At 39.1% G+C, this 13,863-nt stretch overlaps 1 protein-coding gene across 4 annotated transcripts; it reads right to left on the bottom strand.

Annotated features, from left to right (window-relative positions):
• Positions 1 to 5,462: 5,462 nt before the first annotated feature.
• On the bottom strand, positions 5,463 to 13,218 carry LOC128623966 (serine/arginine-rich splicing factor 7). Of its 4 annotated transcripts, XR_008388693.1 has the most exons (9): positions 13,026 to 13,218; positions 11,122 to 11,362; positions 10,587 to 10,763; positions 10,362 to 10,436; positions 9,481 to 9,519; positions 9,295 to 9,339; positions 9,116 to 9,202; positions 7,934 to 8,332; positions 5,463 to 5,853 (listed from the first exon to the last, which is right to left on the bottom strand). XR_008388693.1 is itself a non-coding variant. In XM_053651196.1 (8 exons), exons 2-8 carry the CDS (start codon positions 11,349 to 11,351, stop codon positions 8,266 to 8,268), a joined length of 720 nt encoding a protein of 239 aa, XP_053507171.1. In that variant the 5' UTR covers positions 11,352 to 11,362; positions 13,026 to 13,218; the 3' UTR covers positions 5,463 to 8,265. The 4 variants fall into 4 exon arrangements, 3 of the variants coding, with proteins under 3 accessions (XP_053507171.1, XP_053507172.1, XP_053507170.1); XM_053651196.1 differs by having other exon boundaries at positions 5,463 to 8,332; XM_053651197.1 differs by having other exon boundaries at positions 5,463 to 8,459; positions 13,026 to 13,217.
• Between the last annotated feature and the right edge of the window lie 645 nt (positions 13,219 to 13,863).

The following is a 13,863-nucleotide window of genomic DNA, read 5'->3' as shown; positions in this document are numbered from 1 at the left end:
AAAATACATCAGTGATACATATGCATTAGCTTTTACGTGTCTTGAAAAAGAGGTTGCTAACGAGTGGCTAAATTGTACCACAGAGGTTGGGACATTAAACGTCATCACGCCGAACAGGCAAACTCATCTACTACAACCTCGCTGTGTTTATGCTCGCACTCTTGCAACTCAAACTTTCCAACTTGTAGATTTATCAATTTATAGTATTTTACAACTATTGATTTTTGAATAAGGATTGAAAGAGATTGAAAGCGTAGCGGTGGTGACGTTGAAGGCATGCGACCGTCACGTAGTACGTTTACAGCTTAACATTAGCCCATTAATTCTGGTGATTGTATTTAGGCTTCAAAATTCTGTTACGTTTAAAAAAAAAAAAGTTATGTTAATTTGTGAAGATTGTCTTAATAAACGAAACATGTCGGAATCATCGACTTTTGTTGGTCACAGAGTTTATTTTCTGCAGTAATCCAAAAGCCAATGGAAGTGTCGGACTCCATCTCTACAGCAGGCAATCACATTTATGAAGGTGAAGATGCCAGCGTGAATTATAACACCAGTCCCATTCACAAAGCGCGAGATTTTCTCGGGATAAAATTACGTTGTGAGAAAACAACTTTTGTTCTGTCGAGATCACGAGAAAACAACAGTAAAAAAAAAAAATTAATAATGCATGGCCGCTTAGGGCGTCCATAGCATACGCATCATACCTGGCGAAAATTAAAACGGTGTAGTAAATAGGCTTGGTCGTGGTTTAGCAGCTCCATAGCGCCCTCGAACGGCAGAATGGAATTTGATGAATTTTCTCAGAGGTTGTTGCACTCGTGTACAGCAACGTTCACTTGGTTGTATCTGACTCCGCCCAACAGGAAGTCGGTTATGCTGGTTGGAATGTCGGGTTTTCAAACATTCCCACGGTGTTTTGAGAGGCTTACAATGGCTGAAAACGCACGAAACTTTACTTTTTTTATTTCTGTTAGGACCACTCTTCACTGGATATTGCAGTTTAGCATAGGTGTGCCTCATAGCGCCACCTTGGTTTTGAATGCAAATTTGACACCCTTGTATTGCAGGAAAAGTCAGGGAAACTTGGTGTACACATCACACTTTGCCCAAAATTTATAATTCTTTGGCCATTTCTTTTAGGTTTTGGCTAGTTGACTCCATAGCGCCCCCTAACATTTCTGAATGAGTTTATTGTTGTGGTTGCCACAAAGTTAGTCTGATATTAAGAATTTTGGTGGAGACATTGGCTGCGTCCGAGACCGCATACTTACCTACTATATAGTAGGCAAAATGCAGTACGCCAGAGGGGTAGTTTGTCCGAATTCTAAGTAGGCGAGAAACAGTACACAAGCAATACCCGGATGATATACTGCTTCTGGCGAGATTTTGCAGTATGCAACCAAAGCACACTATGCGAGTCAAACAATCCCATAATGCAACGGGACTGGTGCGAACGAGCTCAGAAAAAAATGCGGACGACAGTGTCGGCTCTTTTTAAGTATTAAATCTTGGTTAAACAGGACTTGTTTAACAATACCCAAATAAATTGTTAACTTGTTTATGATTTTTGTGTTTATGATGACGTCGAAGGTCACACGACAATGCTAACATGGCAGATGTATTATATCCAGGATTGTAGTCATAATGCACGCAGGTACTGATTAGTACATACTGTCACAGTATGCGATTTCGGACGCAGCCATTATCCACATCATGTCAGACATATTTCCCATTGGCTTGTATTAGCTCCACCCAACAGGAAGTTGGCCATTTTGAAAGATTCGTGTTTCTTCATATAATTGGAACAAACTCTTTTGTACTCCTTCTACAAAAATAATCAGATTCACTTGAAATGTAATTATTATAAACTCCAGACATATGTGATTGTAAATTGCGAGGGAATAGTGGATATCTTAAACGAGGATGTAATGGTGGGCAATAGGTTTGCTTGACACACAACACTGAATCAGATTCAACTACTACTAATGGGTCCCTCCTGATGACAGTAATGTGACAATTATGAGTCATTGTTATAGCGCCACCTAGACTGAAACTGTTATATTGCACTTTAAAAGGAGTTTATGTGGGTTTACCATATGGATTCATGTTGATTTACTAGAGGGTTTGGCCGATTTGCTTGAAAAATAGTCACGTAAACCTAGAAAATTAAGGTGGAAGATTAATTTGAATAGGGCTCAGGGATGTGTGATTAAGGTGTTATCATTGCAATAAATGATGCTATGCTAAATAGGAAGTGTGAATGATTCTGTGCTGGTTTGAATAATGAGCTTTAAACTTCAAGTAGTTACTCAATAGCAAGTGCTGATTACATCCATTTGACTTTTGTGCTTTTAGTTTTAGCACCACCTATATAGTAACGTAGGTGCACTGCACTTTGATATACTAGTATGAGATTTGTTTGATTTACCTGAAATTCACCTATATAAATATGTAGACACAATGTGTGTGATGTGTATCAAATTTTCCTGCATGAATGCTCAATATGGTGTTCATTTTGCAAGGTTCAGTTGGCTTCAAACAGAAATGGCATGGCATACACATGAAGCCAAATAGAGTTGAAAAGGGAGGTAACATGTAGATGCTTAAAGAGAAAGGGCATAAAGATATAGTTTGTAAAACCACTTGTGGTGAGAGAGCCTATATTTGTAAAAGTGTGGTTGAGGGTAGTAGGCACATTTTCTATTGTGTTACAGGATGTAATGGCAAACTGGAACTGTGTAAAACTTTGTTTTGAGATTTACATTAATTTGTTTACTCATAGTCATTGTTGATCATGCTCATTTGGATAGCATGGAATATAATGATGGTGGTAAAAGAAGTGTAATGCATGCAAACATTGGTCTTTAGCAGATTTGTTGGACATTTATTTGACAAAAAGTAGAGAGAATAGTGAATATGTAATTAAAGAGATGGTGTTATGGTGGATTCCTAAAGTAATGGCAAACACAAACCTTTGCTTGGATCTTTGTGTTTTCTGTCAGTATGATTTTGTGCTTTTAGTTAGAGCGCCACCTATATAAAAAAGTAGGTGCACTGCACTTTGTGGTAACTTGTAGTTACAAATGTCACTCCTGGTCACACATATTCACTTTACTGGAGTATAGTTAAAAAATGATTGACATTTCATTTAATGCGATATTAATTCACCAAACCTTGTTTCTTCAGCCTTATGTGGATCATAAGTTCACCTACAAAATGTATCTCAAGCATTCCATTTAGTTGGCCCTAAGATCAGCTATTGTGTGACCGTGTGTTTGTTAGGATGTATCAGATCAAAATAAGTCACATCAGAACAAGTTACTGGTAAAGATCTGATGCCATTAATACATTTCTGTAACACAGTCTTGCCTGCCAAAATATTTAATTCCCCTAGCTTTACTTTACAGTAACAACTCTATAAGCAAAAACGTCAGTGTTAATTCTACAATAGCCATTTAAGTCAAATGCTCACCGTGAAACTAAGGCACCAGTTACTTCTTCACAAGGGCCTGATGTCAATCTTCACCATTACAGTTTGCCCCCACACCATTTATATCATGTCAACACCTCTGCCCCATTGTACAGTTTAACCCGGTTCAACTTGCATGCCAGTGCGAGGGCCCTTCGTCCCCCTGTGACAGGGGGATCTCTCGTTATTATTCTTTTCCCAAATGAATCACATTTTTGAGGGCCTAAACATTCACAACACTCGTCAGAACTGGTGAAAAGTCTGATGGGGGTTCCAGAATTGAGTAACATGCCAAGTCTCTTCGAACTCATGCCTTAAACTCAACAGGATGTCAGCCATTTTGATTTTTCTCTTCAATTTTTGCTCTGTTTTTGCCATTTCCAGGCCTCGTACTTTAACAAACTCCTCCTAGAGATTTAATCAAATCAACATCATATTCAGTCAGTCTCATCTAAAGGCCTTGACGATGCTAAACTGCAAAGCTTTTGAGTTTTTGCTGCACGGCGTGGGTGTGGCAGTCTCACAAATTTCGATATTTTGCCATGAAACAGGAAGTTTTTATAACTCAAACATACAATGTCCATTCTGCTCCAAAGACAGCTACATGCCAACAATCAGTTGTATTCATAGCGCCACCTACTGGCAACAGCCATTTCCAGGCCTCATATTTTAACAAACTCCTCCCAGAGATTTAATCAGATAAACATCATATTCAGTCAGTCTCGTCTAAAGGCCTTGTCTATGTTAAATTGCGAAGCTTTTGAGTTTTCGTTGAAGGGCGTGTCCATGGCAGCCTGACAAATTTTGATATGAAAGGAATCACATTTTTGAGGCCTAAACATGCTCGAAAACTCATGCAACTTTGCACACCTCAAAAGTATTGAACTTTTACATCTGATACAGGTTATAGAATTGAGTGTGCCACCTACAAATTTTCAACAATGTGCGCTTCATGCTACATTTCAACTACATGTATGAAATTTGGTACACATGTAACATGCCAATACATACAAAAAAGTATCTTCAACCCATGCCCTAAACCTAACAGGAAGTAAGCCATTTTTATTTTTCTCTTAAATTTTTGCTCGGATTTTGCCATTTCCAGGCCTCGTACTTTAATGAACACCTCCTACAGATTTCATCGGATCTACATCATATTCGGTCAGTCAATCTAAAGGCCTTGACGATGCATAATTGCGAAGCTTTTGAATTTTCACTGCACTGCATGGGTCTCACAAATTTCAATGTTCTGTTATGGAAATGGAAGTCAATGTCCATTCTGCTCTAAACGTCACAAGTTCACAAGGCCTGAAGACATGCCAATAATTAGTTATAGTCATAGCGACCACCTACTGGCAACAGGACATGTTTTACACTGTAATCCACTCCTATCAACATTAAAATATGCCAGCAAGTGGTAAATATGCTAGCAACATGCTAGAAACATGTTATACTATGCTAGCAACAGTTAGCTAAGTGGTAAAGCATGCTAGTAATGCCACGAAACAGGAAGTTGTTATAACTCAAACATGCAATGTTCAATCTGCACCAAAATTCATGTTTTATACCAATCCTCACCTGAGCACACCTACATGCCAATTTTCAGTTATAGTCATAGCGCCACCTGCTGGCAACAGGAAGTGGCATGTTTTACACTGATGTATTCCTAGCTACATATAAAAATATGCCTGCAAATTCTAAACATGCTAGCAACATGCTAGAAACACTTAGCTAAGTGCTGAAGCATGCTATTACTGTTATTAAACAGGAAGTTGTTATACTTTTTTTTTTTTAAATGTTAAATTTGTAAATATACAGACATCAATATGCAATCTTCTGATCTATGTTCAAACTTACTTTTAAGTGGAGCTTAATAGCAAAATTCCACTTCGTGCTACATGTATACACATAAGGATATGTGGATTGTGTGTGCAAATATTTAGAGGTTACATATTTTACATACAATGTATTTAAAGAAGAAGCCTTCGGCTCTTGTGTCATGCTAGAACACTTTATTAGTTTTTTTCATTTCCAGTGTAAACTTACAGGCAAAACAGAAAACTCAGTACAGTCATTTTGAGTACTATCATTTCTTTCTAATTAATATGTAAAGCAAAAATATACAAGTGTCAATTTATAAATCAAGGAGGGAAATCATTTATGCTAAACAATCAATAATTTTAAGGTAAACATATTAGAGTGAATAAATTCTTTCAGACAAGCAGAACTGAACAGATTCCATGATTGTATAAGATTCATGTGACGAAAAACAGGGTGCAAAAAAAAAAGGTGGATAAGTGATTTGTGTTTAGGAGTTCTTCTCCACTCGATCTTCACCGGAAGATGTGGGGCTTTTTTTCGGGCTGGGGGACCTGGAATGACTGGAACACAGAGAAAGAGCCCTTCAGTGAGGAGAATATGTATATATCCAACACTTACAAAATAATAAATGAACTTAGCACGGCTTCAACCATATTCCTCCTGGATGGCTCTTATTCCAATGTTTGATCTTGACCTCTTTCAGTGCTGCTTGAGAACTACACAACATATCTAGATATAAAAGAACCGTAAAACATCATGAGCTACAAAACACTGGTACTGAAAGCTTAAGAAATACTGAAACTGTCCTGTTTAAATCTGTCATATAGTTGTAAATGTTAAACACTTGGAAAGCAGCTGAGCACTGAAAAACAAAATTAAAGAAATACTCCAGCATATTTCTAATCAGACTCCTCTGCATCTGTAGGGCATGTGTAATTAGCACTGATACATTTCTCTGTACTGATAAAAGAATGAAAAACTGTTTAATCATAATGAAGGTCAAATGGCAGATGTTAAATGCTCTCAATAAACATCCATCCATCCATTTTCCATACCGCTTATCCTACACAGGGCTGCAGGGAGCCTGGAGCCTATCCCAAGGCGGGGAACACTCTGGACTGGGTGCCAACCCTTCACAGGGTTCAATCACACACACTTTCACACACCCATTCACACACTACAGACAATTTGGAAACGCCAATCAACCTACAATGCATGTATTTGGACTGTGGGAAGAAACCGTAGTACACAGAGGAAACCCCTCAAGCTTGGGGAGAACATGCAAACTCCATGCACAGAGGATGGATACGGGACTCGAACCCCCAAATCCGGAGGTGTGAGGCAAACATGTGCTTGAATCAAGCAGATTCTGTCTTAATAAATTTGTTTTTTATTCATAGTGGCCTGCAGAAAAGTAGGTCCAACTACCAGAAAAAGACAAACTCTACTATTAATTTTAAAATGTATTACTACATTATATTTTTGCAGTGTTTAAAAAACTATTTCTGTTTTCTTACTATTATGTCTTAAAGTATCCATCTTTTTTTTCAAAATTTATTAATCGTTATCTTCACCGTTTTGTATTGTCTTGAGCAACTTCCTTTCCAAATTTCCTTGGGGATCAATAAAGTTCGTCTTATAATAATCATAAACTTAATTTGCTTTGTTTAGTTTGTATTCATGCACTTAACTAACTAGCTGGTTATATGTTATACGGTATATACATTGTTAGTTACCATTTTTAGCATAGTCAATTAGGTTTCCAAGCAAGCAAAAAAAAATAAAAAATAAAAAAAATAAATAAACAGATGTGGGTGGCACAGTTGGGCTTTCACTTACCAGATGGGCTCGCTAATAAATTTATCATTTGTCCACCCAAATGTTCACCAAAATTAAGGTGAGACAAACATGCCAGAAAATCTTACCCAAGATGGTTTTACAATATTATTCAAATGCTAAAACAATAAAAAGTCAATCTGCCTACTTACTAGGATTTTTGTGGTATAAAGGTTTTATGGTGTGAGATCAGAACTGCACAACAAAAAATTCATGACAAAGTGAATCTTCTACAAAGATTGTCATAAATATTTATTGATGGAATTCGCCAACTGCCTTTAGCCTTCTATTATAAGCAATTTTTGCATACGCAGGTTGCTGTTCTTTTCCTAGTCACAGGGAAATGTGTTACAGACACATATGCTACAGATGAGGTGTATCAGAAAATGCTGTAATATTTCTTTAAAGTGATGAGTTGCTTGAAGCAAATTGCTGCTGGCTGCAACGGGGTCGAGACTGCTTCACCTACTGATAGACCATTTTAGAACCCAAGAGTGCCACCATCTCACATGAGCCATCTACAAAATTTCTAAATCCCTTCTCTATTTAACAGTACCACATTATCCAGAAAATCCAATTCATTTCTCTAAACCAGAGTTAGACTTCTAAAAACACACACACGAAACCATGTGGGTTTCCCTTACAGTTGCACTCACTCTCACAGCTACACACACTCACTCTCACAGGGTGTTAATCATAATATGCTCTGCACATGTTTAGCATTAAGTAAAGGTTTAAAGAGAATCTGGCCTTATTAGAACCAGGGCTCATATCAAGAAGGACAGTAACTCTTGGGTTGGTTACCTTTGCAGACAGTGGCGGAAACAACATACAGAGAAGCGACGGATGCTAGAACTCGAAGACACACTCGCAGAGGTCTTGTAGACTGATCTCTCGTCTCTCTTTTTCTCTCACACACCCTTCTCAGAAGCTAATCATGTAGCCAGAGCTTTGAAGGAAAAAAGGGAAAGGGGGGAGGGGGGGAGCCCAAAACTCTCAGCCCAGCATTTCTGGTCTGCAGTAGTAGTGCATGGGATGGGAGTGGGGCGGGTGGAAAACTGAGTACGCGCAGGATGCCCTTGGACGATCTCTTTAAAGCAGCGCGGCAGGAGGCTGATCTCGGGTAAGCTCTTTTGTCACCCTCCTGGAGGACGTTTAACATGGCAAGGACGAGCCCTGGTCAGTGCCTTCCACTCCCGCACTCTTTAAGAAAAAACAAGAACAGCCTGCAGCATTTGGTCACCGGAGTCTGATCAAGACAGATTTGTGCTTGCTTTCTTTTTGTTTTGGCGGGTGATCTCGTTCACTCTCTGTAGCTAATCAACTGGATCTGAGGGAGAAGAGAGATGAGAAGATTCCCCAAACCTTAACCCTGACCCTCCCTCCCTTGAACCCTCCCTCCTGACTCTTGGAGTCTTTCATAAATTGTGTGTGCGAGTTGTGTCTAGTACATTAGGTACGACTTGACCAAGATCATCTAGACTAGGTGACCTTGAAAGTAAAAAGACATTTCAGACAATGTTAGGAATTGAAATACAGAGTGGGAATGGGGGGCTGGGCTGATGCTCCCTCACTCATTTTTGGAGTCTCTTAGTTAGAATCCCTCTCTACTGCATCTAATTTAACTGCCCCTGCTTTGTCCACCCATCTCCATCATCAATTCGTCCATCCATGGCTGGAGCTCCATCGTCAGACTAAAGGTGTTACCTCTGGTGGAAGCTGTGCTTCCAGGACAAACTATGAAAAATATAGTAGACTATTTTTTAACTAACCCAGAAATGATATTATTTCTGACTATGATCAACAGGCTTATCTAAGCTGACTGTTAATTCATAAATATGATAGGTGGGGCCTTGAAGATATTCTATTTCGCACAATTTAACTTCTTAAGCAAAAACATGCTTTTAGATATTTAATCAGAAGAATGACACAGTTAGGGCAGTTATAGAAAAGCAGGTATGATGTGGTTGGAGACCAGGAACCTACCTGCGCCTCTTAAGGCTGCGAGAGTGGGACCTGGATCTGGAGCGAGAGCGCGAGGCAGATCCAGATCGAGAGCGTGACCGAGAGCGACTGAAAAGGTAAAAATCATACAGCATTCTTGCGTCAGGGCTAGGCTCACCAAAAGCAGGAGGAGAAATAACAATCCTAGACCGGTATCATACCTCCGAGCAGGAGTCCTCGATTTTGAGCGAGCTGGAGTGCCAGACCTTGATGGTTTTAAAACAAAACAAAAATAATGCATATTACTTACTTTATTTAGTTAAATTATATTAGGTCCAGTGAAAAAATTAAGAAACCTTTAATGGGAGTTACAGACACTGTGATCGAATAAATTTCCAAGTCCTTACCTGCTCCTGCGTTTTGAATAAGATGGAGAACGGTGCCTCCTAAGAGACAGAGGAAGAAAACGTCTATTTATTAGGGAAAAGTGACAATGCTTACTTCTCCCACAAATGTGCCCTCTTAATGCAGCCTGGAACAAGAGAACCTGGAAAGTTTGGGCAGTGTCATGCCACCTCTGTTGGTTTTATTTATTTATATTTTAACCTAATCTTTTCCCTCTAAATCAGTCAGTGTCTCCCCACTGGTTTTCTCCCAACTCTCAATAACTGGTAGCCTCTTGGTAAATGGTGCACTCTTGGTGTGATGTAAATGTGAGTGTGTGTGTGTGTGTGCGCGCGCATTGTGCCCTGCAATGGACTAGTGCCTGATCCAGAGTGTATTCCCACCTATCCCACCTCATGCCCAGCATTCCTGGGATAGGCTCTGGATCCACCAGAATCCTGACTAGAATAAAGCACTTACTGAACATTGATGAATGAATTTACTCATGGAATTAAGTCTAAAGTTTCCAATCTGGGTGAGCGAAGGCACCTCTGAGACTCCGAGCCAGTGCATGTGTACACAGTTGTACTAGTTTTCTTAACTGTATATAAAGATTTTTACAAGTCTGGCTTTCTAGCCATGATAATAATTATAACCCTTGCCTACTTTAGGTTCTGTAAAATGTGTAGTATGATGATTATAGCAATCATACTACAGTTATTTTGAGGGACTGGATCTTGGTGTAGTTCCAGGTCTTGATCATGCTGTATGTTTCAGGTTGTGTGAGAATGAGTATAAACTACGTATTTAAGAGATTCTGTATGTCATGTTGTATTACTGTATCTATTGAGTACACTACAGTCATTCTGAATGCTTTAAATAATAACATAATAAAAATTCCAACCGGTTATAGCTGCGGCTTCGAGATCGTGAACGGTTGCGGCGGCTCCTTGATCTGGAGCGAGATCGAGACCGGGATCTGTAAAGGAAAACAAGGCACTTCTTGGCTCACATGGAACAACATCACAGTAAATCTGAAAAGCATTTATTGGCAGAGTGTAACGGTTAGAGGCACATTAGGCTCTGAAACACTGGGGGGGGGTTTGGGTGGTGATGAACCACTTTGCACCTGCTTCGACGTCCTCGCTTGCTGAAGCGGTAGCAGTCGTAAGCATAGTGTCCCCTGTCTCCGCACTGATAGCATCTATCATTTGGATCAAATGGACGGCGGCTGGATCGGCCATATCGGCTCTTCCTAGACATGCCAGTGGACAGCTCCACGCGAATCCGAGAGCCACCCAGTAGCCTGAAATATGAGGAGGAGAGAAAAAAAAAACAAACAAAAAAAAAAAACGGTGCATGAGCCATAATCCCTATCCTCTGATGACAAAAAGGACAGCTCGACAGCATCTCTAATTAACTGCAATGGAAATTTATGTCCTAAATTGTTCTCCAGGTAGTGTTCTCCACAAGCTAACAGACTACGTAGATAGGTTTGTCTTATCGTTACAGGGTTTCATTCATATATATATATATATATATATATATATATATATATATATATATATATATAGAGAGAGAGAGAGAGAGAGAGAGAGAGAGAGAGAGAGAGAGAGTATAGTGTTTCATAAATTTCTAAAATGCAAAAGTTTAAATATGCTTACTTTCCATCCATTCCTTTCACTGCATCCTCTGCATCCCTGGCATCTTCATATTCCACAAAAGCAAAACCAGGAGGGTTCCTGGCCACCCAAACGCTGCGCAAAGGGCCATAGTAGCCAAAAGCCCTTTCAATTTCTCCTTTAGCAGCTCCTCCTCCTAGATCTCCCACATACACCTTACACTCCAAGTTTCTGGAGGAACTGCGAGATGACGATGATGAGTAGTACGACATCTCTCTCCTTACTGCAGAGAAAGAAAATACTCAGATCTGCAGTGTCAGAGTTTAATAATGAAGTCATAGCATGGGATTCCCCAATTCCAGTACTGAAGGGGTAGAGACCGGGTAAGTTTGGTGATTTAACTGCTCAAAGTTATCGAGTTTCTAGGCTCTGAAGGACTATCACCAAAATGTTCTGGACTCCCTAGGAATATATCCCAAACGCCTCCTTAATTCCTTGACCCTACATCACTTAACCTGTGACCCAGAAATCAACTCAGCATCACAGGCTAATCATCAATTCTTCCAATGTACTCAGAGGAATTTACATTTGCATAATTTTGTAGAAAACGTGCATCGCACAACAATATCAAAAGACAATGCACACATCTGGCCTGTACGAGAGGGTGGCAAGAAGAAACCCATTTCTCAAAAAAGGTCCATGTGGAGTCCATTTTGAAGTTTGACACCACAAAGGCACCTGAAGGATTCAGCAACAATCAAAGTAAAAAAAAAAAACAAAGTAAAAAAAAAAAAGTTGGCACAAATGTCAAAAACGTAACATCAGTATCGAACACCACCATCCCAAATGTGAAGCATAGTGGTGGAAGCATATTGTCGCATATGGCCAAAGCTACCATGGAGTGGCTTACTAGGGACAAAAGCCCTGACCTAAATCCAACTGAAAATTTATGGAGTGGCATGAAGGCTGCTATCCATTAGCAAAAACCAGTTCTCCCAGTTTTAACAGCTCCAAATCTCCATATCCAGGTGTGCTAACCTTGTGGAGCACTGCCCAAAAAGACTGGGAGCTGTAGTTGCTGCCAAAGGTGCCAAGTACTGAATGTGGGGGTGTTTACTTAAGAAAAGAGGAAATTCAGTTGTCAATCGAATGTTTTTTGACTATTATTATTAAAATGGATATACTATATTCATTTGTTATGCTGTGTTGTTTGTGTCAGGAAAACCATTTAAACCCATGATGTTTACAGAAACAAAAATATATATTTTTTAAAGTGGGCGTATTCGTTTTCTATCAACTGTACTAAAGAAGCACTAATAAAATAAACAACAACTGCTACACTACCTTGAATAAAATTACATTTAAATGTGTTTCACGTTACTAAAATATACCGAATTGGGTTTATGTATATTTATTAAGCCCTGTGCAACATATTTTCAGTAAACCAAGCAAGTCCGCAAACTCGTTTACAATATATGAAAACGAGAAAGCACCGCAGAGCTGGAACTGCGCAACGTCTGTGTATCATGTCTAACTCAAATCGCACAGAATTTATAACGATTAAAATATCCAGCTTCTAAGACCGTTTTCAAATCGTCTATTTCTCTAAATCAACAGTGGTTATTAGCGAGAGGATTAAATTACCTAGCAAAGGATTTACAAGAAGCTAAAGGTCATCTAATATTGTAGTTAAAAGGGTAGTTAGCTAGCTAATTAGCTACACGGCCCAACTGGCGTGTTGCTATTACAAGGTTACTAGCTAAATGTGTGCACATAAAAATTAACCATGATTTTTAGTTTACTCGACTGAAAGGATACAGCTAACTAGTTCTTCCATTAGCTTATAAGCAACACTAGCTAGCTAATACGAAATGTAGGCTACAGCCAAGGATACGCTAAATTAGCAGGCTAGCTACTACGACAATGTCGTTATAAATCACTCTTACCTCTTTATGTTAATTAGTATGTCCTGACTTCCAAGATGAACATTAAAAAATGTACACCGAGAATGACGTTCGTTTTCAAAGCTAATGAGTAATATTAGCTAGACATACAGCAGCGAGAAGCTGGTTGTAGCTTTCCCGCTGCAGTGGGAAGAACAACTACCCAACTGCTTTTGGCTTCACACCAAGGAGAAGTCATGGAGGGCCATTACTGCACATAAACTAATCGCATTTATTTGAGAATTACCCGATGAGATGAGGTTTAAACGATGCTTGCACGGTGTGATAATACAGAATTGTATTTCTATGTAGATAATAAAATGTGAATCTTTTGTTGTTTGGGCTGAGGTTATATATCTGCACCATAAATTATTATGTTCTATGTGCTGACATATTTCCATTCAACTGGATCAGCATGATCTCTTTCTTTCAGATATTCTAGTATTTTCATGCCAATTCAGTTTCTTGCTTTATTTTAAAAATGAGATAATAATACACAAAAGGCTGCGACAAGGGGTCTTGAATGATGTAACAGTTTGGAAAGTTCCCCGGATGAACTTTCTATCAGCTGACCAGTAAGAGCCGACTCTTTCGCCTCCCAAACGATTCGTCGCCTTTTTTCATTTAACCCGGACTAAGTGAAAAAAATCTGGATGTGCTACAATGTGAATAACATCCTTGCATTAATGTTATTATGTATCTGCGGTGTCTGTGCTTCATTAAAAAAAAAACTTAATTTTCCACTAATACTGATAATCACTTGACCACATGCAATACGGGCAGGTATATCTTTAACAAACAGCAGTGCTGCGGATCCTCACCATTCATGAACATATGCTAA

The sequence above is a fragment of the Ictalurus furcatus genome, chromosome 20 (assembly GCF_023375685.1).
Source record: "Ictalurus furcatus strain D&B chromosome 20, Billie_1.0, whole genome shotgun sequence".
In the NCBI taxonomy this organism is placed as follows: Eukaryota; Metazoa; Chordata; class Actinopteri; order Siluriformes; family Ictaluridae; genus Ictalurus; species Ictalurus furcatus.
The sequence above is the reverse complement of the archived record's forward strand: the minus strand, read 5'-3'. Positions and strand labels throughout refer to the sequence as shown.